The sequence below is a fragment of the Fusarium keratoplasticum genome, chromosome 9 (assembly GCF_025433545.1).
Source record: "Fusarium keratoplasticum isolate Fu6.1 chromosome 9, whole genome shotgun sequence".
NCBI lineage: Eukaryota > Fungi > Ascomycota > Sordariomycetes > Hypocreales > Nectriaceae > Fusarium > Fusarium keratoplasticum.
In genome coordinates this window covers 904,130-926,783 of record NC_070537.1, presented here as the reverse complement: position 1 = coordinate 926,783, position 22,654 = coordinate 904,130, and the positions used below count along the sequence as shown (strand labels likewise).

Here is a 22,654-nt window from a genome sequence, read left to right as displayed (position 1 = left end):
TTGGCCTTCTTGGGCAATTCGCCGAAGGTGGTGGAGGTTGGAGAAGGTATGAGCCTTGAGCTCTGATCCATGGGCTCATGACACGTTTTTTTTATGTGATTCTGTCTAAATGTGACTTGATTTATGAAGAAGGATCGAGGGTTCTTCTGTCTGGATCTCACTTTTAGGTGCCAGGGGTTGTTTCTTCAGCTGCGGGAGTGGCTGTTGGTTGCGCAGATGGGCGGACTGTGGAGGTAGAGTTCGTGTATCGGAAACAGCTATGGAGCTCTGTTGATAGCTGCAGGAGAGAGGTTGGAGAATGGCAGCAGATAGACCGGTGAGAGAGAGAGGGACGCGAATGCCGGGCTTCTCATGCTGCTGAGCGGCACAGTCAGTCTCAGAGTTTCTATGGCCAACGCCTGGGTTTCTCCTCCTTTCTATCTTTGTCTCCCCGAGTTATCCCGGCCCATATTAAAGCGGCCACATAATGCGGCCTGGTCTGTGAAGAAAGAGGGAGGTTGGAGAAGAGGAGAGTCAGTGGGCAGCATATCTCTTACATGCACGTGAGGAGACGAGAATAGCAATCACCATTCACAACCACCCAATTTTATTCATGCATCTGAAACAAGAGGTTCTAATAAGGTCACGTTTTTTTTTCTGTACATGGCATGGGGGGAGGTCAGCTCAGCTCAGCTCAGCTGAAATGGAGGGAGGGGATGGATGGATGATCCCCCTTCCCCATGCTCTTCAGCTGGGTGATGCACATTGGAAAGTGCTAAAGGTACATGGCCAAAGTACAGGTACGGGCGAGTCGGTTAGCTTCCCGCAGGCGGGCTCCCCAAGCCTTTCTCATGCAGGTACCTGAAAGCAAGTCTCTGCCCTACCCGGCCAAAAAAAGGCTGAGCCAATGGGGAAAGGCGAGGCCGTTTTTTGACTGGTCAGGGTGGCTTGCGAGGGCGTTGAGCTCTGTGTCAGGGCGTGTGAGTGGAGAGGAGAGGAGGAGAAGGGGAAAAAAAAAGGGATAATGGGGGGGAAAAAGAAACATTTGGCGTATTCTATTCTATCTTGAGGTTAGTACGTGCTTCTCAGAGTTGCACTCGGCCAGACTCCCTACAGTACATTACAGCAATTAGGCATTCTTCTCCCCCCATGGCGGATGCGCCATTGTCGCTTCCATCGGAAAATGCCATCGAGTCCAAGACGCTGTAAGCACTGAAACCAGTTAGTTTAGTTTCGACGCCCAAAAAGATTGCAACCTTTACCTCTAGACATGCAGGTGTCGCGCAGGGGCTAGGGAGACGAAGAGGGTGGGCACTTAATCAAGTCGGGGTTTCGATTTGGGCATGCCAGAGATGGATGATTGGGGATGGGCAATTTGTGCTGATTGATTTGACTCGTGTTTGTAAAAGGGGGTTGGGTCTGCACCTCACTTTCACATTGCATTGGATGGATGCAAGCAAGCTGTGAGTAATGATACTGGCCCTTCCCTTGGCTTCCATCCTTCCAACTTCGGACAAGAGGTAACAGAGGTGGAAACCTCGGCAGTTGCGTTTCTGCTGCACGAGAGAGGATCCGACTCGTCCTCTGGTTTTCCTTGGTTGCTGCGTCGATTTCAATCCCGAGTTTACTGTCTAATGAATGTCACTCTCACCAGGACACGAACTGTATCCAAAGTCAGAATCAGGCGATTTCATACTCGGGCAGACGGGAACTTTAGACTTTAGGGCTATAACTTCTCTAACGGTCGGGTTCTTTTTTAGTTGATTCATGGAAAAGACTACTCTAAGTGCTGTAGTAGTATTGGGTCCGTTCTAGTAGCAACAACATGAACCGTTCGATTTCCAAGGCGGCAGTCGAGGTAGGAGCCACCTAGAGGACCCCTTCTATATTCTGCTGTATTATAGGCGGGGGGTTCCCTTTCATCCTCACGAACTCTCTTCTTCGCTAACTTCTCAATCTCCAATCCTCTCACCGAGAACCCGAATGAATTTGATTCTTCACCGTCGTCCAACGTGGAGACGACGCGGCCGACTTTGCATCTGCGTCCATCAACCTCTCTATCGGTCTGTTCGATTCTTTTTGTCGCCCTCAGGCTGCACCTCAGTTCATCCCAATCTGCCCCCCGCCTTCTTCTTGGCCCCAGATCCTACAACCCAACCCAACCCCCCCTCAACTACAAGAAGAGGGGGAAAAGGACGAAAATGGCCTTCATGTCGTTGTGCCCAATATCAGCCCAACTCGTGGGCTTTCATCGCCACGGTCACAGGTTCTGGACGAAAGATGGGGGGAGGAGGGGGGGTGTTGAGCTTCAACTAGCAGCGCTGATCACGTTGCCCCTCGTGGATGCGACGCTGCGCAAGTGCGGCTGATGGGCGACTACGAATTGTCGAATGGCAGCTGATGCTTTTTTTTCTCCCCTGCGCCGCGTGGGAGAGACAATGACGACAATGATAGGGCTCCCAAAAGGATTTGTTCACCCGGCGCAGCAGCAGCTTCAGGCGCCAGCAGCCCCCCATCGCAGAAGCCCAACAAGGACGGCATCGACGCCCAACCGCTTCATCGGCAACTGCGCCATCATCACCAGATCGTGCAGTGCAGCCAAGAGCTTGCTTTTTCAGAGATTGGGGGCGGTGACGCCCTCGATCCTGCAGCTGGGCCTGGCGGGTAACATCACCATGATGAGCATCATCCATCCGTCCATTGCATCGGGCATCAACTTCGCCGCCTGTGATGCGATGCAGCCTGTTTCTCGAGTAGCGAGACTTGGCTGGCGCCTCAATCCGCTTCCTTCCTTGGCGAATATTGGGCGCTTGATGGTCTGAGATGGATGGCATCCCTTGCTCCCTGTCTTGTTGTTTCGACTCATCTCTGCGTTAGCTGGCTCGGAAATCTTGCACCCGTCCATCTTCAGCTTAACCGACCTGCGCGCCATGCCGGTTCAATCTTCAACTCCACCTCGTCCGGGACGACGGAAATGCTGGGCATTCAGCTCGAGGTTTGCTCTTTGTCTCCCCGTGTCATTGTCCATCTCGCTTCGCCAAAAGCGCCTGGCACCATCGACGGACATTGGAAAAAAGAAGAAAAACCATGGCCACTATCGAATATCGGTAGCGCCGTACAGGTTTGGCGCGCTCAGGCGCAGTAGCGCGCGGGGTCCGGCTTTGCTTTCAGTGTTCCAGCTGAGCGGATGCCGGTAACCAATTGGCACGGCAGTTTTTGAACGCAGATTTTGTGTCTTGGACTCGATCCCTTTTCTTCCGCCGCCTTGTTCAAGATGAGATGCTGACGCACACAGGAAAGCCTCAAGACATTGTCTCAAATCCTGAGGGCGGCGCCTGTGCCTAGCGTGACGGGTACCTAGCTTGAATTGCAAGCCATTGATATCAGATCAGATCCAGATGGATGCAATGAGCTAGATACCTACACGCCGTCTCGCCTTTGACACACCGCCGTCAAATTGAATCGCGGATAGTCGACTCGACTAAATCCCGGCAGTTGTTCTCCCGCAATTCGTCTATCGGTTTTGAAACACCCCTGCCCCAGCCCAAAATGTCTGTTCGCCGTCCCAGTCTGCCGGGGCACACGAAATCGACAAGACGGAGGGTCCAAAAGTGACAGGTCATTTTGCTACATATACCATCTACTGTACACCCCTCCGGTTCGGTTCACCGCAGCGCCGAAAAGGGAGAAGAGACAAGAAAATAAAATAAAATTTACCGACCTCAGCCTAAACCGCTTCGATACATATGAGATCAACTCGACGACCCTACAGAAATTGGGTTACATTTGATCGACATGTGAAGCTATCAATCTCCGATGCTCGTGCAATCTCAGCCTTTGCCTTCTCAGCCTCAGCATCTCAGCCCCTGGAAAGTGAAGCTGGCGTTCTTTGCGCCTTGCCCTGTCCTGCTGTGCCGTGCCGCCTTGTGCGACCTGTCGAATTAGCCACCATGGCTTCATGCCCACGCCCCGAGATATTTTCCGTGCTACCTGGGAAAATCGAGGCTATTCAGACATGGCTGTCGACGCCCCATGCATCCGATGACGTCCGGTACCGATCCTTCGGTGACCCTGGTCCTCGGCGATCCAGTCTCTCCGGAGGATATTCGCGCCATGAGACATCTCAAGAATTTTAGCTCCCATTGCCAGGGTGAAATGTCTCTGATGAATCATGCACCGGGCAAGGGATAACGAGCGACATTCCCAAAGTGTCGGTAAACGAAGTCGCTTGCTGAAAGGCCGAAAAGCATCGGGAAACCGAGACCTCGATGACCCCCCCGAGCTGTCGGCGATTTGATTCCGTGGGGGCCGCCGCTCCGCCTTCTGGGCGGGACCTGGCGCCGACTCGGATCGGGGCCACCCACGGACGGACTGGCCCGATTGGAGCGGACGAAAAGGCCGATCCGCGCGCCCTGGTCTTAAACACCATGGGTCTCGAACCTTGAAGTCAACAGGCGTGTGATGAGAAGATACACCAAGAGTTTTGCAATTCCAAATCACCAAACAAGGTCGAACAAGACTGGGTGACGTTTTCTTTGCTTTTCATCGCTGTCACATCGGGACTTCTTCGCCACGGTTCGCCTTGTCATGGATTGCTTGGCCTACAGCCTTGCTTTTCTGCGAGGCGACCAACGGCATGTCTCCAAGTTGCGCTTTCGACTGCCCTTGTCTGTATCCATTGTATCGCCGCATAACGCGTGTACCCGACAGGGCGGCTCAGCTCAAGCCGCGTCTCCCTGGCCAAAAAAAGAGCCCGAGTACGTAGCACCGGAGGCGACGCCATGATCCTAGTGTCTCAGCCACGGCCGTGACTGGGGGGTGCATTGCCTCAAGGGCGTCTGTGGATGTAAGTCTCATCACCCCCTTTGCGAGAACAAGGACGAGGATCTGCCGAGCTGGCGGTAATGTCTTGTCAGGAGGGCGATTACAGGGTCAAGGTTCAGCTGGAGAGGTTTGAGACTGTTCTAGTTTGTCTCCGGGGTGGATGGAGAGGGGTATCTTTGGAGTGTTGATCTTTAGCATCATCATTCCGATCATGGTGTTGATGGGAGCTGAATGTGCATATCTTTTGGCATCGACGTTGGCCAACAGGGTGATGACAAGTCTAAGATTGCGTTGCTGAGTTTATGCCTGTGGTTGTGTTGGCAATGCTGGTATGTATGGTCTTTCCAAGGTTGAGGCGATGGCCGTGTCAGCTCTTCAGATCTGGGACTTGATGATGGAAGTCGGAGAAAGATGTTGAGCATTGAGTTAGTCATTGCATTGAGAAATACAGTCTTATCGAAAAAGATTCTTTAAAGATACATGCTGGTGGGTATTGCGTTATCATTGCCTACCTCGTTGCGGTTTACCTCGGTTTGACGAAGTGAACAGTAACTCCGATAAGGCAGACAGGGCAATACAGAATATTATCCACAGCCATTCTGAGAGCAACGCTATCATCGTGGTCTCATACCATTTCGAGATGGTCAGGAGATTTTCTATCGATGAGGTTATCGTGCTTGATAGGGTGTCGTGGCGGGATCGGGTGGCCGGAGGGAGGTGGTTGATATCAACCAAGCTAAGTACTGGATCCTAGAGCTTGTCTGTTGGCGTTGGTGTTATAACATACGTGTGCTTTTGGTCTTGCCATCCTCTTGAACTCGTTTGATGATGATGCCAAGGTTGATGTTGGGGTGAGAATCTGTATATTGAGGACAGATGATGCCATATCTGACAGAGGGTGACGCTTCACTACTTGGACAAGCATGATTTTGGAGTTCTATAAGGAGTAGCATTCAATGTAGCTGCTTTGGCGAGTGATAAGAACATTCGGGGAACTGCGAGACAAGATATTGTAGTCGACAAGTCCAGCCCCTCTCTGTATACAGAGTCGAAGAGGGAGTTGGGATAGTGGTAGAGAGCACAGTCATCGAGACATGGCAGCGTTAATGGGATGTTGTATGACAGTATGACGCTGCATGAATGAAAGAGATACTTTACAACCTAGATCTATGTACTCTACTTGTATCTGTAGTGTTACGCCTGATGCCAGTGTTGTGGCGGAAGCTGCCTCCTTTGCTTCTATGCCCCGACTCCTCCCAGAGGGCAAGTCACTGCATCAATGCCAAAACATACTTGTTATAGGGTGGGACAGGATGTACTCTGGATCATGTAATGTCTACAAGGTTGTGCATGATGTTGTTGGCATTCCGTCATTGAGACTGAAAGCCTGACTGCGGACGACCTAGGCCTCGCTGGAGAGTCGTGAAAGTTACCAAACATACAAACATGCCACTGGCCTTTTCGTGAACTGTGTCACAGGGAGTTAGGCATGGTGGTATCGCTTACCGTATAATAGATAGACACATTGTAACATCGTGGTTGGCCTCCTCAACCATGCTAACCTCGACATCCAATCTCTGTAAGCAACGTGAGCATGAAGGATAGACACAGACGACCAACTATAGCCACGGCCATGACACGAAACTGAAACTGAATGCGTGAATTCATGATGGTGATGCTGTTTGAACCCGCTATGTACCCTGACTTGTCTTGCCCTTCTTTCTCTCCATGTCGACGCCCCAACACACCAACTCCCTCTTGTCCAGTCGCACTTAGAACTGATCTGATACGAGTTAGTTTTTGTGAGAACACCCACTTCTCAAGTAACTCACCAACAGTCATGCTCATGCTGACATCGGTATTCTCCACCATCTTGGTAAACTCCTCAAAGCTGATCTTGCCGTCCTTGTCGAGGTCGGCCTCCATGATGGTCTTGTCGACGATCTGCTGCAGCTGCTGGTCCTTGAGGTTGCTGCCGACCATCATCTTGAGCACGATGAAGAGCTCGCCGTTGCTGATGTAGCCGTCGCGGTCAATGTCGTAGACCTTGAAGGCGAACTGCAGCTTCTGCTCCTTGTTGCCCTTGCTGCTGAAGGCCGAGAGGCCTGTGACGAACTCTTGGAAGTCGACGTCGCCGCCGCCGTCCTCGTCAAAGATGGCGATCATTCTGTATATGGGGGGTTAGTGGTTGTAATTGAAGGTATGGAGGGCCATGACGGACCGTGTTGCCAGAGGGTTGGACGAGATCTGAGGAAGGCTGAGGAATTCATCGCGTTCGATCGTGCCAGAGTTGTCCTGGGAAGCTCTAGTTAGTACACTATGCCCATATACAGCGTGTACCCTTTCATCCACCAGCATCTATAGCTGATCCCAAGGGTCAGACAGCTTGCGCACCTTGTCCAGCTTCATAAACCGCTTCCGCAAACGATCGACCTCGTCTCTGTCGACTAGAGCAACACTCTCAGTTATAGTTCCTTAGCTGCAGCCAGCCCCTAACAACGGACCGCAGGGGAAGGAAATCAAAGCTCACAGTTGGACCCTTGGACGAGGTTGTCCAGGACTGCGCTGGTGGTATTGCCCATGGTGGCGGAGGGGTAGAGGGGAGTATAGTCGAGGGGGATAGATTCAAAAAACCCCCAACGTTTATCGGCGGCTTCGGAGAGAAAGTCGAGTAGAGTTTCGAAGTCGCAGGGTCCGCAGGTTCGACAAGAGGGAGGGAAAGTTGTACGTTCGTGATAAGGCTGAATTTGGCTGGGGCGAGGCAAAGAAGGCGGTCTTGTCTTACGGTTGGCGGTCACTCTTTAATTCTAGACCGGGGTCGTCTTCTCCTGAGTGAGCGGAGGGGTAACTAGACCACTACTGTACAGTAACGGAGAGCGGGAGGGGAGCTTGTCAGAGAAAACGGAGCTGAAAGAAATGACGTGACGTGACGTGCACGTGCCGTTGGTTACGGCAGGAGCGCTTCGCCCGATGCAGCCTTGAAAGGTTGCCTCCGTTTTGGAATTTGACCGACAAGACGGAAAGAGCTTCTGGGACATGCCGTGGAGAAATTGGCTTTGCACCTTATCATAGAGTGAAAACTATCGTAAATGATTCAATGCAAACTGTTCCATTTACTACCGTGATACTCATCCAGTACATCATAGCAAATAATGCACCAGAGTCAAAACATGGCAAATTACCTACCGTTTGCTTCCGTCTGTTACGTGGTCGCCTGGCCAGCCAGCCTACCCACTACGCGGCGTCGCCCACCCACTGAAAGCAGGCGCTGCTAGGCACCTATAGGCACCTCGCACCCACTGAACACCACGCACTGGCGGCCCAAACGGTACTCCAGTACCCCAGCCCGACTCAGCACCCAGCGACGGTCCCCAAAAAAAAGGAGGCAGTGGTCTGAGCGCCCCAAGTACCTCCCCCGCAGAAATCCGCTGGAGAGTGACCTCGTTCCCCTCCCTCCAGCAGCGCCGCCCGTCATCAACACTGACGTTTCCAGTACGTTCATCTCGCCCATTTTCCCTTGCAACCCAGCGAAAAATCTCTGCGCGGCAAAACCATCTCCAACGTCACCCCATCGAACCCGACCGCGCCGCCATCGAAAAAAGGCTGCAACAACGCCCTTTGCATCCTCTAATCGATCGATTTCGATCAGAAACCCACCGTTTTATGTCTTGATCGCTTTTTTTCGCGGATTTTCCGCCGCCTAGCCGCCGACCTCCTCCTCTCCCTTTCCCCCCTTCGCCCCCCTGCCAACATGTCATCACGCAAGGTCCGCGTCAAGAAGTTGAGCGTCAAGACGACGCTCCCCGTCCTTCGCGAAGACCAGATCGACCCCTCCGAGTACGAAGCCCTCACAACCGAGAACCAAATCGCGACCGGCGTCGAGCAGGCCGAGGAAAATGTGAGTCCTTTGTCCTCTTGCCAGATATCAGATATCACGTGTCTATTCACGTGATATATCTTGGCACTTCCCGACGCGTCTTGATACACCACCCAACTACTATCCACCACTACCTAGCACCACCCCTCCACGGGCCTCAGATTTACTCATTTTTAAATAGGAATACCATCTGCAAACCATTCTCAAGGAAGCGGGTACAAGCAATGACCAAGAAATTCCCGTTCCGCCTCCCCAGGAGAGCGACATCAACTATGATGAGCTCTATCCTGTTCCCTTTCATAAACCTTCCTCTTATATCCGCTTCTCCCAGACTGTCGAGGAATGCATCACATGTCTCTATGACATGACCACCGAAGATGATGAGTTCCTCAAGCAGTACAATAGTAAACCCCCTGCCGCCGGCCTCCTCTCCGAAGATGACTTTGAACGCATCATGGAGGTGTTTGAGGACACCGCCGCAGAGCAGACTCCATTTGCGTCAGTCGACAATACTGTTGCCGCCTATGACATGATGGTCCCAGCTCTTAACCACCTTGGCTCGCCAGTCTTGATGCACCACGCAAAGCCGGTGTATGAGTACTGGAAGTCAAGACGGTTGGAAGCTGGCAACAAGCCCCTGCATCCAACCCTCAAGTTCGAGACTCACCAAGAGACTGACGATGCGGATCCCTTTGTCTGTTTCAGACGGAGAGAGGCTCGCCAGACTCGAAAGACGCGAGCTCGTGACAACAAGATCGCAGAAACTCTCAAGAAACTGCGGCGTGAGCTTGAAGATGGTCGGCAATTGGTCCTCATGGCATATGAGCGCGAAATGCTGAAGCGAGAGCTGCTGACCATGGATCGTGCTGTCTTTGAGGAGAGGGCAAGGCTTAAGGGGATTAAGCTTCGGTTGGGGATCAAAGGAGAGGACGAAGATCTCGTCAACCAGAAGGTATGTGAACTGAACAGCCCGCGCAATACTCCTGGCGCATGTCACCAAGTTGGCCCGCTCGGTACTGACTTGGATAAACAGCCCCAAAAGAGAAAGCCCGTGGATGCGCCAGTGGTGCAACGACCGCCTGGAGTCCACCTGCGGCAACCTGTGCGGTCGGATGGTAGAACACTCGACGCCGATCTCGTCCAGCTGGCAGACAAGCTGGCAGAGAAGGACAATGAGCTGCGGCTTGACATAGAAATGAAGGTCCAGAACCACCGCAAGTGGAACCAGAACCATATTGATCTCACTCGAGATCCGCTCTCGCCTGTCAAGGACCAGGGCATGGAGCTCAAGTTCCGACCGGCCAAGACGCAATACTTGATGACGCCTCCCGCGTCGAATTCTTCAGAAATGGATGTGGATGAGGACGCACCTGATGCTATGCAACTGGACAAGCGTGAGCCGCCCGTCTTCCAGTTCAGCGCTGGATCGAGTGAGCCACCTCGGAACAACCATCCAGCGTTCCGTCGACGAATTGGCCGACTGAACCGACTTTGGATCGACCGAAGAGGCATGGTGACGCCGCCGCGGGAGATGAGTGACGAACAGTCAGACCGGTGGAAGTATGACTCAGACTCTGATGATGACGAGCCGCCGGTATATGAGGTCGATCCGTTCGATACTCGAGCGCTCAAGTTCAGAGCGACGATTCCGCTCAACCCATATATGTTTAGACCACGGCCGGCGGTGCCGCCAGAAGCAGTGGCGGCAGCGCAAGCGCAGGCTGCAGCACAAGCTGGAAACCGAGGACTACCGTCGGCGGCAGCAGTGGCAGCCCATGCGCATGCTCAAGCCCATGCGCAGGCGGCAGCACAAGCGCACCTGGCAGCGCAAGCGCAAGCTAAAGCGGCGGCAGCGGCGCAGGCACAGGCAGCGGCACAAGCTCAAGCTCAAGCTCAGGCGGCGGCATCGTGAGTGCCGAAAGGTGATGACCGGGACCGGCCCGGAAGCATATTGTATGATAATGGTGTTTATGTGTTTTATACCCAATATTTGGAGGAGAGCGTGGACGGTGGCGGTTCGAAGAGGGCCGGTAGCCGTTCAAAGGCGGGGGAGGAATGATGTAAAGTATTCAATCGTGGGCCGTGGCATTGCGAGGAGTTTGGAGCCGGTGATGTTTGGACGCGGGGGAGGAAGAGCTCAACCGAAGGCCCAAGCCGATGAAAAATAAAAAAGACGAACGGTCTGTATCAGACCGTAAGAATATTCGTGTGTCGTGCCTGCGAGTGTGAGTGTCATTGCGTGATGTAGACGGTCTGGTCGAGACCTGGGGGAGGTCAGGTGGACGTGTTGGTGAGAGGGTGGCTGAAGGGGGGAAGCTTTGTAGCGTCCTCGGACTTGAACGTGATGGAGGGAGTTTTTGAAGCAAGCGGTGGTGAATTGTTGACGTCTAGAAAAGAGACTCGAGGTTTTATATGTAGCAAGCAGAAAGTAAAAGGTCGATTTCGAGGAGGAGGCAGTGCGGGAACAAGGTTCGGGATGACGAAGCTTGAATGAGGGACCTGGAATATGTCATGTTAGCAGGGTAGCAAGGCTGGGGGGTGTGTAATGCAGAGGGGGGAATAGAGGAAATTAGTATACCAGATAAAACGAGGCAACAAAGAAGCAGACTCCAGCAGAAGAGATATCCAAGCTTGGAGGAGCAGTAGAAAAACTGCAAGGTGGATATCAAGTGTGAGCGAAGCGTGTGATGGTGATAGAGGAGGCTCGGTCGTCGAGTGGAGGGCAGCAGGCGGGCGGGAAAAGTGGCCGGCGAACCGGGCGCCCTGGATTTGGGTTTCGCTCCCGGTACGGGTCGTCGATGACTTTGTAAGGGACCTTGTTGTGGCTTTGACCCCCATGCACACTTTGTGTGGGAGGGGTGAGTGTGGCTGGTGACCCGCGCTAGTTAGTTTTTTTTTTTCTCTTTTTTTTCTTTGAGCTTTTTTAATTCCCATCAAACGGCTTGAACGATACCCCCACCCATTCAGGGCTGCTTCGACGAGTAAGCGAGGAGCTAGATTGGTTAGGTTGTTCCGTTTTGTTTCCCCTTCTCCACTGATTCGATTCTTGTATCGGCCGGGAGAAGGAGGGGGAGAAGATCTGGGTGTGCCCCTCTCTCCATCTCTATCTTATCGCAATTCATCCTTTGACATCACTCGATATACTTTGCCAACAACAACATTTTACCTTGGACATCTTTCTGCCTAATTTTGTTTATTCTTTGATGTTTATTTACATGCCATGATATAGACAGACTTTACGATATCAGACTACGATCTACACGCTGCGAACAACCTAGACTTCTCAACACCATCGACGATACCCCACCATGGCCTTCTCACGCAAGTCCTCCTACATCGCCCTCGGGTGCGAAGGCTCAGCCAACAAGCTCGGCATCGGCGTCATTCTTCACACTGCGACCGAGACAAAGATCCTCTCCAACCTCCGCGACACCTTTGTCTCGCCCCCCGGCACAGGCTTCCTCCCCAAGGACACGGCCGCCCACCATCGAGCACACTTTGTCCGTCTCGCCCGTGAGGCCCTCGCGGAGGCCCGTGTTTCTCCTGAGGATGTCGACTGCATTTGCTACACAAAGGGACCTGGTATGGGCGCTCCGCTCAACTCGGTCGCTGTCGCTGCGAGGGCGCTGTCGTTGTTGTGGGATCGGCCGCTTGTTGGCGTGAACCACTGTGTTGGACACATTGAGATGGGACGATATATCACCGGCGCCGACAACCCTGTTGTGCTGTACGTGTCGGGCGGAAACTCGCAAGTTATCGCCTATGCCGAGCAGCGGTACCGTATCTTTGGAGAGACGCTCGACATCGCCGTGGGAAACTGCCTGGACCGGTTCGCCCGTACTCTAGAGATCAGCAACGACCCCGCGCCGGGCTACAACATCGAGCAGCTCGCCAAGAAGGGCACAAAGCTCCTCGACCTCCCCTACGCCGTCAAAGGTATGGACTGCTCATTCTCAGGCATCCTTGCTTCTGCAGACGCGCTCGCAGCGCAGATGAAGGCCGGCGCCGACTTTACCCCCGCGGACCTGTGCTTCTCGCTGCAGGAGACGGTCTTCGCCATGCTGGTCGAGATCACGGAGCGTGCCATGGCGCACGTGGGTTCGTCGCAGGTGCTCATCGTGGGCGGCGTCGGCTGCAACGAGCGGCTGCAGGAGATGATGGGCCACATGGCGCGCGAGCGAGGGGGATCCGTCTACGCCACCGACGAGAGGTTCTGCATCGACAACGGCATCATGATTGCCCACGCCGGCCTGCTGGCCTACGAGACGGGGTTCCGCACGCCCCTGGAGGAGAGCACCTGTACGCAGCGCTTCAGGACCGACGAGGTCTTTATCGAATGGAGAGACTGATGCAAGATTATGGGCGATTTATGAATCGTGTGTGATTGTATTGACTCATCCTGGACTGGACTTGACGCTGGCTTGTCATGGTTAACAGTGCCATGGCGACTCGACTCACAAACAACCGCGGTGCCTATTCATCTCTCAATCTCCCGCACCGAGACGTTACTCATCTTGCTGCAGCAATCGTGGGCATCTGAAATACCCTCTCACCCCGTCTGACCTCCATCACTCATGCTATCCCCTTCATGCATACATATCGGCGTACATCACATCATGACCAAAAGAATGGAAGTTTCCACTTGAATCTTCCGTCCAAAACTGAGCGGGCCCATCGAAACATGGCCGTTATCCCCCGAGCAGGCTTTGTCGCGCCCTTGTCTGAGAGCTGGGTCTAACCATCATCCGAAGACGTGGGCTTGTAGACAATCGTCGTGACATACTATCTCCTCCATTAGCAAACTCCCTTTAACGGGAACGACGCCGCATACCTTGTTTCTATACCGAGTCGTGGCCGACACGGCGAGAATATTGTTCTTGATGCTGCTGGTGGCGAGATGGTTGAGAATGGTGTGGTTGGGCATGTTGAGCACGCTGTTGTCGTCCTTCATCAGTGTCGCCGCGTTGAGGATGGGCTTGCTCAGGAACCCGGGCAGCGTGGGAGGGTTCGGCAGCTTCTCAATAGCCGTGACGGCGTACTGATACGCGGGCGAGTCCTCTGGCTGATCAAAGTCGACCAGGTACTTGGGGATCTGGCTACGGTACGACTCTGGCGGGGGGACGGCCTTGCCCTTGGGCGGAGGCAGGACCTTTTGGCCTTGGGGAGCAGCCTGAGCGGCGGCTTGAGGATCCGGGGCCTGCTGCTGATGGGCATCATCAGGGTTGACCTCGATGTAGTTGACGAGGTTGTTGCCAAAGTCGACAGTAGTGGGCAGGTCGGGAGACGTCTGCATGATACCGTCCACCAGGAAGCGGACATGGTGGGTGCCGGGGAGGATGTAGACGGTGGTGCTGAAGCACCCGGGCCGACCTTCGCTGTATTAATATACATGTCAGTAAAACGAGCCAACTTGCATAATGTTTTTCGTTTCCTCATACGACCATGCCGGGCGAGTCGGGTGTGACAAGTCATCCGAGACTGTCAAGCCCGCCACGGAGACACAGGAAGATGCGGATAACCGATTCAATGTCTCGGAGGGAGGGTAACATGAGGGCAGAGTAAAGACTTACATGGGATGAAGTCGCTGCTTTCGATTCCATTGGAAGATTGTGCCCGTTACGTAGACCTTTTCGCCGCCGCGGAGCCACTCGAGCTTGGCCGGGACGACAGGTCTTGTCTTATCAACGCGAAGCTCCTCGCTGTCCTCCTCGTCGACAGTCGTCGCGCTCAGCGCGGAGCTCTTGCGGGTCATGCCATCCGACGAGTCGATCAGCTCGATCTCGGGGACCGGCTGGTCGTTCTCAGGCGCGAGGATGGGGGAACCCGGTGTGTGGACCTCCTCGTCGATGGGGAGCGGCAGACGGGGAGGGCGGGTGAGGTACATGTCGGTGATGCTGCTGTTGGAGACGAGGGTCGGCTCGGGGATGGGGATGTGGGCTGAGTGGTGGGAGCGGACGGACGAGGCCTCGATGGGCACGTCAACTGGCTTGGAAGGCTCATCGCGCGGAGCGGCGGGGGGCTTTGACTCGACAGTCTTGTTGGGAACGACCCTGGCGTCGGAGGACGAAGCGATCTTTTGCGGCACGGCGACGCCGCTGTGGGGAGAACCGCTGAGGGACGAGACGGCGGTGGGAGGCAGGCTCTTGGGGCGGTTGACGACGGTGGAGCCCTGGGCCTGGGCCATGGAGGGCTCCGGGGGAGCAGCGGAGCGGTGGGTGTGGCCGGGGATGATGTTGCGGGCGTCCTTGCGGTGGTGATGCCGGGGGGACTCGTGGCCGTGTCCGTGACCCGGCGCGGACCCGGGGGCCGACGACGTCGGGGTCGCCGGCTTGGAGGAAGAGGACGGGTTGTTACCCATGGTTCTCTCGATCCCCAAGGGGATGTTTGCAGAAAGGGTTTGGTATTTCGGGGGGGTTAGGTGAATGGTGTGTTTGTGGGAGTTTCTCTTATAGCGATGACGATGTTGGCATCTCAATCACCACGGGTTCCGATCAAGGGGCACAGGGTATCCCCATGCGTGCGCCCCCTCCTCTGCGCCAATTGAACGGCGCCCCTCTGATGGGACGAAAAAAAGCCAACAGACGGTCTGGCACGATAGGTTGAGCTCTGTGTGTGTCGCCGGTAAAGAGGTTTTGTACTTGTATGTGTATGTGTCTCGTATCTGCAATCGCCGGATGGGTAATGAAATACCGATCGTATAGAGAAAAAGTATAGCGCTTATATGTCCGTCGTGAAAATGAATATCGTCGTCGTCGTTGGTGGCGGCGTCCTTTTCGTCTTTGCTTGTACCACGCGTTGTGTGGCCTGTCGTCGTTGTCGTCGGTCGCGGGGCGGGAGTGGAGAGGAAGAGAGTCATGGAGGAGCGGAAGGAGAAGAGATGCTGGGGAGTGGTAGGGCATGGGCGGGAGGGACTTGACCCCAAGCCAAAAAATGGTGCTGATGAAATGTCACTCTGTGGCCTCCGCTAACTGCTGTGAGACCCACCGTGGTTGGGCTTCTGCAGTGAATGGCGGGGTGGAAGCATCCGCTAAGTGCAGGCCCACCACCACTGGAACCAACCATGAGAGTTGAGCTCAACAGCTCACAAGCTCTCCCTCCATGCTTGAAGCTTGTGAAAGAGTCCAACTTTCCATATCTATCAACTCTGATAAAGCTTCAGCGATACCAAAAACAAGTCAATTCCACTCGAAGACCAGATCGAGTTGCTCCTCTCCTCCTGTCTCGGTGATGTAATCTCAAACATCATCCTCCCTGGCTACTTAGGTAGCTTCCTAGCTGGAGGCTCTTCAACCTTGACTCCTATATCAAGCTCCTCCCATCAACAATGTCAACCCTCACAATGTCCGACGCACCACCGCCAACAGCAACCGTCATAGCGACAACCTCAGACCCTCACTCACCACTTCTCATCGCCTGGGACGTCGTATCCGCCGTCTTCCGCTTCGTCTACTCCTTCAACTGGTCACTCTACATTTCCCGTCTCTTCCGCGTGTTGTCCTTTCCTTTCCGCCTCATCCTCATCCCCTTGGGATTCGTTAAAAATGTCATTCTTGTCCTCCTTGCTCCCCTGTTCTACATCATCTCTTATTCTCTAGCTGGCGTTCGCGCCGTTGTTGATTTCCTTGTGAGCCTTGAGGTATGTGATGTGACACAACCCAGAGGAGCCAACTCAGCTAACTTGTTCCCACGTAGCCACTATACACATTCGTAAGAGTCAAATACCCCATGTTTACGCATGTATCTAATATGTCGTCTAGTTTGGCGCTGCTGCAGGCGTGGGCATCTTTGCTGGCATCGTCCTGGCAATCTGCTCCTCCCTCATCACCACCCATCTTGGAATGCAAGATGACGATATGGCATCGGAGCGGCGAGCCTCAAAGCAGAGCCTCACTATTGACACGGGCAGCCGACGAGATTCATCCGGCAATGAACTAGAGTGGCAATGGCTCGACTCGCCCAGCCACAGGCGCCGCCCAGCGGCTGGTTTGCTCTCGCAGACGATTCACGAGGAGGACGATGACTCGGAATATTAGTCCGTCTTGAGTGAGGGCGCAGAAGACGGGGCAGATACTACCAATACCAGGCATGATTCTATAGTTTACACACTATGATCCGAGGCACATAGGCTAGATACCTGCCTCACTGGAACGCGTCGCATATCGTAGATGCGCTGCGTCATGCAATAATGCTACAAACTCGGTCCTTCGCAGATCATTATCCCTTCCTTACTTGTTGATATTGTTGCGTCACATTAATCCGTTGCGCCGTGTGCATGCTCTGCCCTTGGATAGTTGACCAAAAACTGACAGACCTGCCCTCTTTAACGCCTACCAATACCGTCGTTCTTTGACCTCTTTCGTCGTCGCTTGCCGGCTATCCTATCTCCGGTACACGTCGCGGTCTGACCTCTCTCGATCCCGCGATCGGTCGTGTCTTGGTGATCGGCTGCGACTCATCGTGCCACGATCTCTGTCATAGCGACGATCGTCTCTGCTGTCTCGTCGTCGTCGCTCATCCCGTGGTCGGTCGTCCCGGGGTGGTCGATCATCTCGAGGCGGTCGATCATCCCGAGGTGGCCGGTCATCCCTCCGTCGACCAGGATCATCTTGCCTGTAAGCCGGGATGTATGTGTCAACATCCGGTCCTCTGGGCCCGGGTGGGCCTCGGCCTCGAGGAGGCGCTCGATCCCGATAGTCGGCATCATCGTTAGGAGGCGGGCGCGGAGGAAGCCCGGCGCCGGGACGTTCTCGCTGCCAGGCGGGACGACGCTGATCATCAGGCCCGTTGCGATATCTGCCTCCGTTCACCCCGTTACGACCGTTTCCATAGGGTTCGTTGCTATTGAAGCCCGCTGTAGCACCATTGGCATCAGGCCCCAAACCCACCGTGCCTCCCTTAGGGGCAGGAGGGAGAGCGGCCTTGCGATCATGGAACTTTCTTCGGTCCAGCTCGTGGCTTTCTTCATATGTCGGAATCTCGTGGGGTTCCAACGGGAGGGGTTGCATCTTGAAGTAGGGGTGCTGCAGAGCATCAACGGCGTTGATTCGCGTCCGCCAATCCAGCTTCAAAAGCTCTCTAAGGAGTGAAACAGGCCCTGATCCGAAGCTAGACATGCGAGGTTAGAGACGTTCACAGGTTGTCTTGACGAGTCAACTCACTCTCTGAATCGGTTCTGAAGGTTCCCTGTTCGTGGTCGAGGCGATAGGTGCTCTCCACCTGGAAGCGATTTCCACCTGGGCATCGTCTCTTCAGTGGGAGATCCCATCAGGTCCCAGATCATCTCGAGCTGATGGGCGTCGCTCTCGCCAGCCAAGATGGGCTTCCCCACCAGCATCTCGCCAAAGACGCAGCTATACTTGTTAGAACGAAAAATGTAAGAGTGGTCAAAGTCTGTGCTCACCCTACTCCCCAAACGTCAATAGCGGGGGTGTATTGCCGCAGCTGAAGCAGAAGCTCAGGTGGACGGTACCATCTTGTGACCACCAGACCAGTGTAGTCTCGTCGCCCCTCACCCATGGGCCGTCCAGCTTCAGGCACAGGTCCGTCGTAGTGCCGGGCCAAACCGAAATCGGCAATCTGGAGGATTCCTTGGTTGCTGATAAGCAGGTTGGCAGCCTTCATATCTCGGTGAAGGATGTTGTTGTCGTGGAGGTATCGAAGGCCCTCGAGGAGCTGTAGCATGTAACACTTGATCTGGGGTTCCTTGAAATGAACGGATGGGTTATCGAGAAGACCAGAGAGATCGTGATCCATGTAGGGAGTAGCCATGTAGACGATGGGCTTTTTGCGCTTGTCGGCTACAAAACGGTCAGTAAGAACAAGGCGCTGGGGTGTGAATGGGTGCGTACTCTGTCTTGTGGGATGTTCGATGGCCATGTCTTCGAGCTTTAGAATATTCTTATGCGATAGAAGCTTAAGCAGTTTGATTTCGCGAAGGGCGGTGATGGGAAACTTGATGAGGTCAGAAACGCTGTCATGGTCGCGCGGCGGAGTAGTTGCAAGGACATACGCCATCCTTCTCGTGATGCATGATGATCTTCTTCAGAGCGACGAGAGCGCCCGTCTTGCGCGATCGGGCTCGATGAACTTCACTAAAGACGGCCAAGTCAGTACAGACCAAAAAAGACGCTCGCCCGCGGTGGGCGACAATGCCATGTGCACGCACCCAAAGGTTCCCTCTCCCAGCTTGCCCTGGAGTTCATAGTCGGAGATTCGCGAGCAGCCCTTGAAGCTGGAACGGGGCCGCGAATGATTGAGGGCGAATGTGCGCGGCGAGGTGCCGTTTGGCGTCGAGTCCGGGACTTTGTCCATGATGCCAAAGTTCGGAATGCGACACTCGAGTGAAGCACGGATTCTGGCTTATCGCTGGGCTGGACGATGCGCGCGCGTCAAGGGTCGAGATAGACAGAGAGGCTGGGCTAAGTATCGACTCGGAGGGTTCGCATCGCCCGTCAGAAGCGGTCCATCGAGAAAATCGTGGAGGAGAGGTGATGGAAACGATGTTGAGCGGGAGAAAAAGCTTCGAGGGTTTTTGAAAAGAGTTGAAAAGTTCCAAAGATGGTGAATTTCATCCGACCTCGATTTGGTAACTTTAACTGACGACTCTCCTCAACTCGGAACTTTAGAAGAACAAGGGGAGAGGAAGCGCAAGAGGGCGGTGAGGCGAAAAAGCCGGCAGAATTTCCCAGAACGGGAAAGCCTGCAAACGCAGACATGTCGCGGGTGGTACGTACCCGGACACCCTTGCAGCATGTGTTTGCATTATCCAGGGCATGATCTTCAGTGTTGTGAGAGATTCTCTGACATTTTGGGCGATGGCCTTGCAGCAAGGGGTTCTGTGGCATTGGGTGGTGAATACGTCATCTCGTTTAATGCTGTGCAGTTGTTCACTGCTGCATTGCAGGCGGTATTCAAGAGGGCTCGGCAGTTGAAGAGACTACAGTGAATCCAGATGGACATTTTGATTCATTACATCATTGTAGTAATTAGACCCTGGTTACGTAGGTGTTCAACGGGAACTCGTTTTCTGTACACCCTGATTGCAAGGCTGCGTTTGTATGGCCTCAAACGGCCCCGTAAATCGGAGCTCAAACAGGCCACCCACGACTCAGACAACCCCCAAATTGGCCACATCAGGAACCCACTTTGTTCTAGGCGTTTCGCCAATGGAAGAGAAAGAAGAAAAAGGGTCCAACAGGTACAAGTTGCAGGACGGGACCCAGAAGCAGCGGCAATTCTTGACAGTTTTTTTTTGTGTCCCTGGCGGTTGGCTCTCAGACCATCTCCCATCTCCACGCCCAGACTTTTGTGTGACCCCCGCCAGCTGTGTCCTGGTTTGTCGATATTTCTCTGGGGTAAAAAGAAGTAAATAGACTCTACAACATGTTGTCGTATCTGACCACCGAGGGAGTGAAAGAGTCAAAGCCAGAGTGAGGCTCTCTCACCGACTGGCGAATACGGCCGGATGCTAGGTTCCGGTTCGAGTCAATGCAAAATCACATGTTGTACTCGACCGTCGTCTCCGATCAGCTTGTCCATGCTTCTTCTATCATTGTCCAAAACACCACCACCACTACCATCTCACTACCCGCCAGAGCCCATTGAATGTCCGTTCGCTCGCCCTCGGGGTTCAATAGCCGGTCACTCGTCAGATCAGATGCTCCCCTGATATTATTAGCCTGCACCTGTCCGCGTGGGCATCTTGCGTGCACCCATCTCCTCTCCGACTCGCCCAGTCCCCGCGAGAGGTCGAGTTTCTGTTACCCCTTCACAACCTCAAAAGGATCCACTTGATGGCCTCTTCTTCGCCCGGAAGGTTTTTGTGCGAATCCCCCCGGCATCGCGCGTGCCGTGGCTAGTTTTTTTTCTCACTTCTCCTCTTTCTATAAAAACCTCTTCTTTTCCTTTTCCAACGGTTTTTTGCGCATTGTCTAGTATTCTAATTATCATTGATTGTCCCAAGGTTGAGCTGCTTACATCAGGCCCCTCCCCTATCTCTCAACCTTCTTATCGAAACGTCACCTAGCACCTTATCTACCTACCTCTCAACTACTGGGAAACGCCATCAACCCCCTCAGTAGTCAACATGTCCGACACCGCCTCCAATGGCAATGGCCACCCCGTGGTGTCCGTGATAGTCCCAGAGACAACTTATCCTGAGTCTCGAGTCCTTATCATTGGTACAGGAGGAACCATCTGCATGCAGCAAGGCCCTGATGGTCTTCAACCTACCGACAACTTCTTGGAGAATGCTATGGCTCCTCGACCATCATTCAACGACAGGTCCGAACCAAGTGAGTCAGTCCCAGCATTAACCTTGTCAATTACCTTAGGGTCTCATGATATTTATATGAATGGGAGTCATGAGCATGGGGTCCCTGCACATCATGACTGGGATCACTTGAGCCTCACTTCAACATGCCATGACCTTGATGATAGTCCAACTAACATTCTTCAGTCACACTCCCAGCTATTCGCAACGGCGAAAAGATTCAGATTGACAGTCTCCGCACTCCTCCAACTGCCTATGATCGTCATGTCCGCTATGGAATCGTCGAGTTCAACCCCCTCCTGGACTCGAGCTCCATCTCGGCTCATGACTGGGACGCCATGGCTTCATGCATCCAAGAAAACTACCACCTCTTTGATGGTTTTGTTATCCTGCACGGCACTGATTCACTGGCCTACACAGCCTCTGCCCTCTCCTTCATGATGGAGAACCTAGGAAAACCCGTCATTCTCACTGGTTCCCAGGCACCCATCTTTTCTCTTCAGTCTGATGGCGTCGACAACCTCCTTGGATCGCTCATCATTGCTGGAACCTTTGCCATCCCCGAAGTGTGCCTATTCTTCCACCACCGCCTCTACCGTGGAAACCGCAGCGCTAAGGTCTCTGCAACTGAGTTTGAGGCCTTTGCCAGCCCCAACTGCGAGCCCCTTGCCAAGGTCAACGGCTTGGGTGTCACCGTAAACTGGCCCCTCATCCTCCGCCCAACTACGATTGCAAAGTTCCACATCACCAAGGGCTTAGACACCACGCACGTCGCCTGTTTGCGTGTTTTCCCCGGCATCAAGCCTGAGATGATTGATGCTGTGCTTCATCTGCCTGACCTCCGCGGCCTCATCCTTGAGACGTTTGGCATGGGCAACATCCCTGGCGGCGCCGACGGTCGTCTTACACAGATTATCAAGGCTGCCGTTGAGCGAGGTCTCGTTGTAGTCAACGTCAGCCAGTGTGTCAACGGTTTCGTCTCTCCCGTGTACGCCCCTGGTACCGTCCTCGGCCGGGCGGGCGTCATCTTTGGCCTCGATCTCACAGCTGAGGCCGCCCTGACAAAGGTTTCATACCTACTCGCTCAGCCCAACCTCTCGCTCAAGGACATCAACGAGAAACTATCCCGGTCGCTACGGGGCGAGATGACCGAGATCGCTCACCAGAGCTTCTCCCACCCGGCGGGCACTCTCGACTTTGCCGCCTCCCACCTCACGCCCAAGGAGATGGCATTCTCTGCCCTCGGATACGCCATCGAGAACGGCGAGCTCGGCCTCGTCAAAGAGCTCCTACAGGGAGAGGGTGCGCAGCTACTTAAGCAGTCTGACTATGCCGGCAACACAGCGGTGCACCTTGCGGCTGTGGCTGGTAGCACCGAGATCCTGCTGGAGCTCCTGCAGCGCGGCGCGAGCGTACACGAGCGCAACAAGGCCAACCACTCGCCTCTCTTTGTGGCCGTCAAGTCTGGAAAGGAGCCATGCGCGCAACTACTGCGTGTCGCAGGCGCACATCTCGCTGTGGAGGAGAGAGAGACGCTCCCAGGTTATGTGACACCTCAGTACAGTCAGTATGGGCAATACGGCGGGCACGGCTTCTAAAGTTTGGGTATAAGGTATTGATTTCTTGACATAGATGGTTTTGAAGCGAATCTGGATGAACAAAAAAGGGACGGTAGCGAGGTTTCGATGCTTTTTCGGATATCC

At 54.1% G+C, this 22,654-nt stretch overlaps 7 protein-coding genes across 7 annotated transcripts; 4 read left to right on the top strand and 3 right to left on the bottom strand.

Moving 5' to 3' along the window:
- Positions 1-6,575: 6,575 nt before the first annotated feature.
- On the bottom strand, positions 6,576-7,535 carry NCS57_01118000 (Calcineurin subunit B; the record flags this gene model as incomplete). The annotated part of the gene is made up of 5 exons (XM_053060901.1): positions 7,334-7,535; positions 7,198-7,250; positions 7,025-7,098; positions 6,636-6,970; positions 6,576-6,586 (listed from the first exon to the last, which is right to left on the bottom strand). Exons 1-5 carry the CDS (start codon positions 7,383-7,385, stop codon positions 6,576-6,578), a joined length of 525 nt encoding a protein of 174 aa, XP_052909287.1. The 5' UTR covers positions 7,386-7,535.
- A 1,019-nt stretch (positions 7,536-8,554) lies between these two features.
- NCS57_01117900 (Enhancer of polycomb-like protein) lies at positions 8,555-10,592 on the top strand (the record flags this gene model as incomplete). Its single annotated transcript, XM_053060900.1, has 3 exons — positions 8,555-8,701; positions 8,862-9,632; positions 9,714-10,592. The coding sequence occupies 3 exons, from the start codon at positions 8,555-8,557 to the stop codon at positions 10,590-10,592; spliced, it is 1,797 nt and encodes a 598-aa protein (XP_052909286.1).
- Positions 10,593-11,988: 1,396 nt separating this feature from the next.
- On the top strand, positions 11,989-13,029 carry NCS57_01117800 (TRNA N6-adenosine threonylcarbamoyltransferase; the record flags this gene model as incomplete). Its single annotated transcript, XM_053060899.1, has 1 exon — positions 11,989-13,029. The coding sequence occupies one exon, from the start codon at positions 11,989-11,991 to the stop codon at positions 13,027-13,029; it is 1,041 nt and encodes a 346-aa protein (XP_052909285.1).
- A 385-nt stretch (positions 13,030-13,414) lies between these two features.
- On the bottom strand, positions 13,415-15,038 carry NCS57_01117700 (AMPKBI domain-containing protein; the record flags this gene model as incomplete). Its single annotated transcript, XM_053060898.1, has 3 exons — positions 13,415-13,462; positions 13,512-14,055; positions 14,251-15,038. 3 exons carry the CDS (start codon positions 15,036-15,038, stop codon positions 13,415-13,417), a joined length of 1,380 nt encoding a protein of 459 aa, XP_052909284.1.
- A 966-nt stretch (positions 15,039-16,004) lies between these two features.
- On the top strand, positions 16,005-16,713 carry NCS57_01117600 (uncharacterized protein; the record flags this gene model as incomplete). Its single annotated transcript, XM_053060897.1, has 3 exons — positions 16,005-16,316; positions 16,373-16,387; positions 16,438-16,713. The coding sequence occupies 3 exons, from the start codon at positions 16,005-16,007 to the stop codon at positions 16,711-16,713; spliced, it is 603 nt and encodes a 200-aa protein (XP_052909283.1).
- Positions 16,714-17,058: 345 nt separating this feature from the next.
- On the bottom strand, positions 17,059-18,991 carry NCS57_01117500 (Serine/threonine-protein kinase BUR1; the record flags this gene model as incomplete). The annotated part of the gene is made up of 6 exons (XM_053060896.1): positions 17,059-17,785; positions 17,839-18,030; positions 18,081-18,477; positions 18,529-18,631; positions 18,690-18,771; positions 18,846-18,991. 6 exons carry the CDS (start codon positions 18,989-18,991, stop codon positions 17,059-17,061), a joined length of 1,647 nt encoding a protein of 548 aa, XP_052909282.1.
- Positions 18,992-20,765: 1,774 nt separating this feature from the next.
- On the top strand, positions 20,766-22,549 carry NCS57_01117400 (Asparaginase; the record flags this gene model as incomplete). The annotated part of the gene is made up of 2 exons (XM_053060895.1): positions 20,766-20,973; positions 21,138-22,549. 2 exons carry the CDS (start codon positions 20,766-20,768, stop codon positions 22,547-22,549), a joined length of 1,620 nt encoding a protein of 539 aa, XP_052909281.1.
- Between the last annotated feature and the right edge of the window lie 105 nt (positions 22,550-22,654).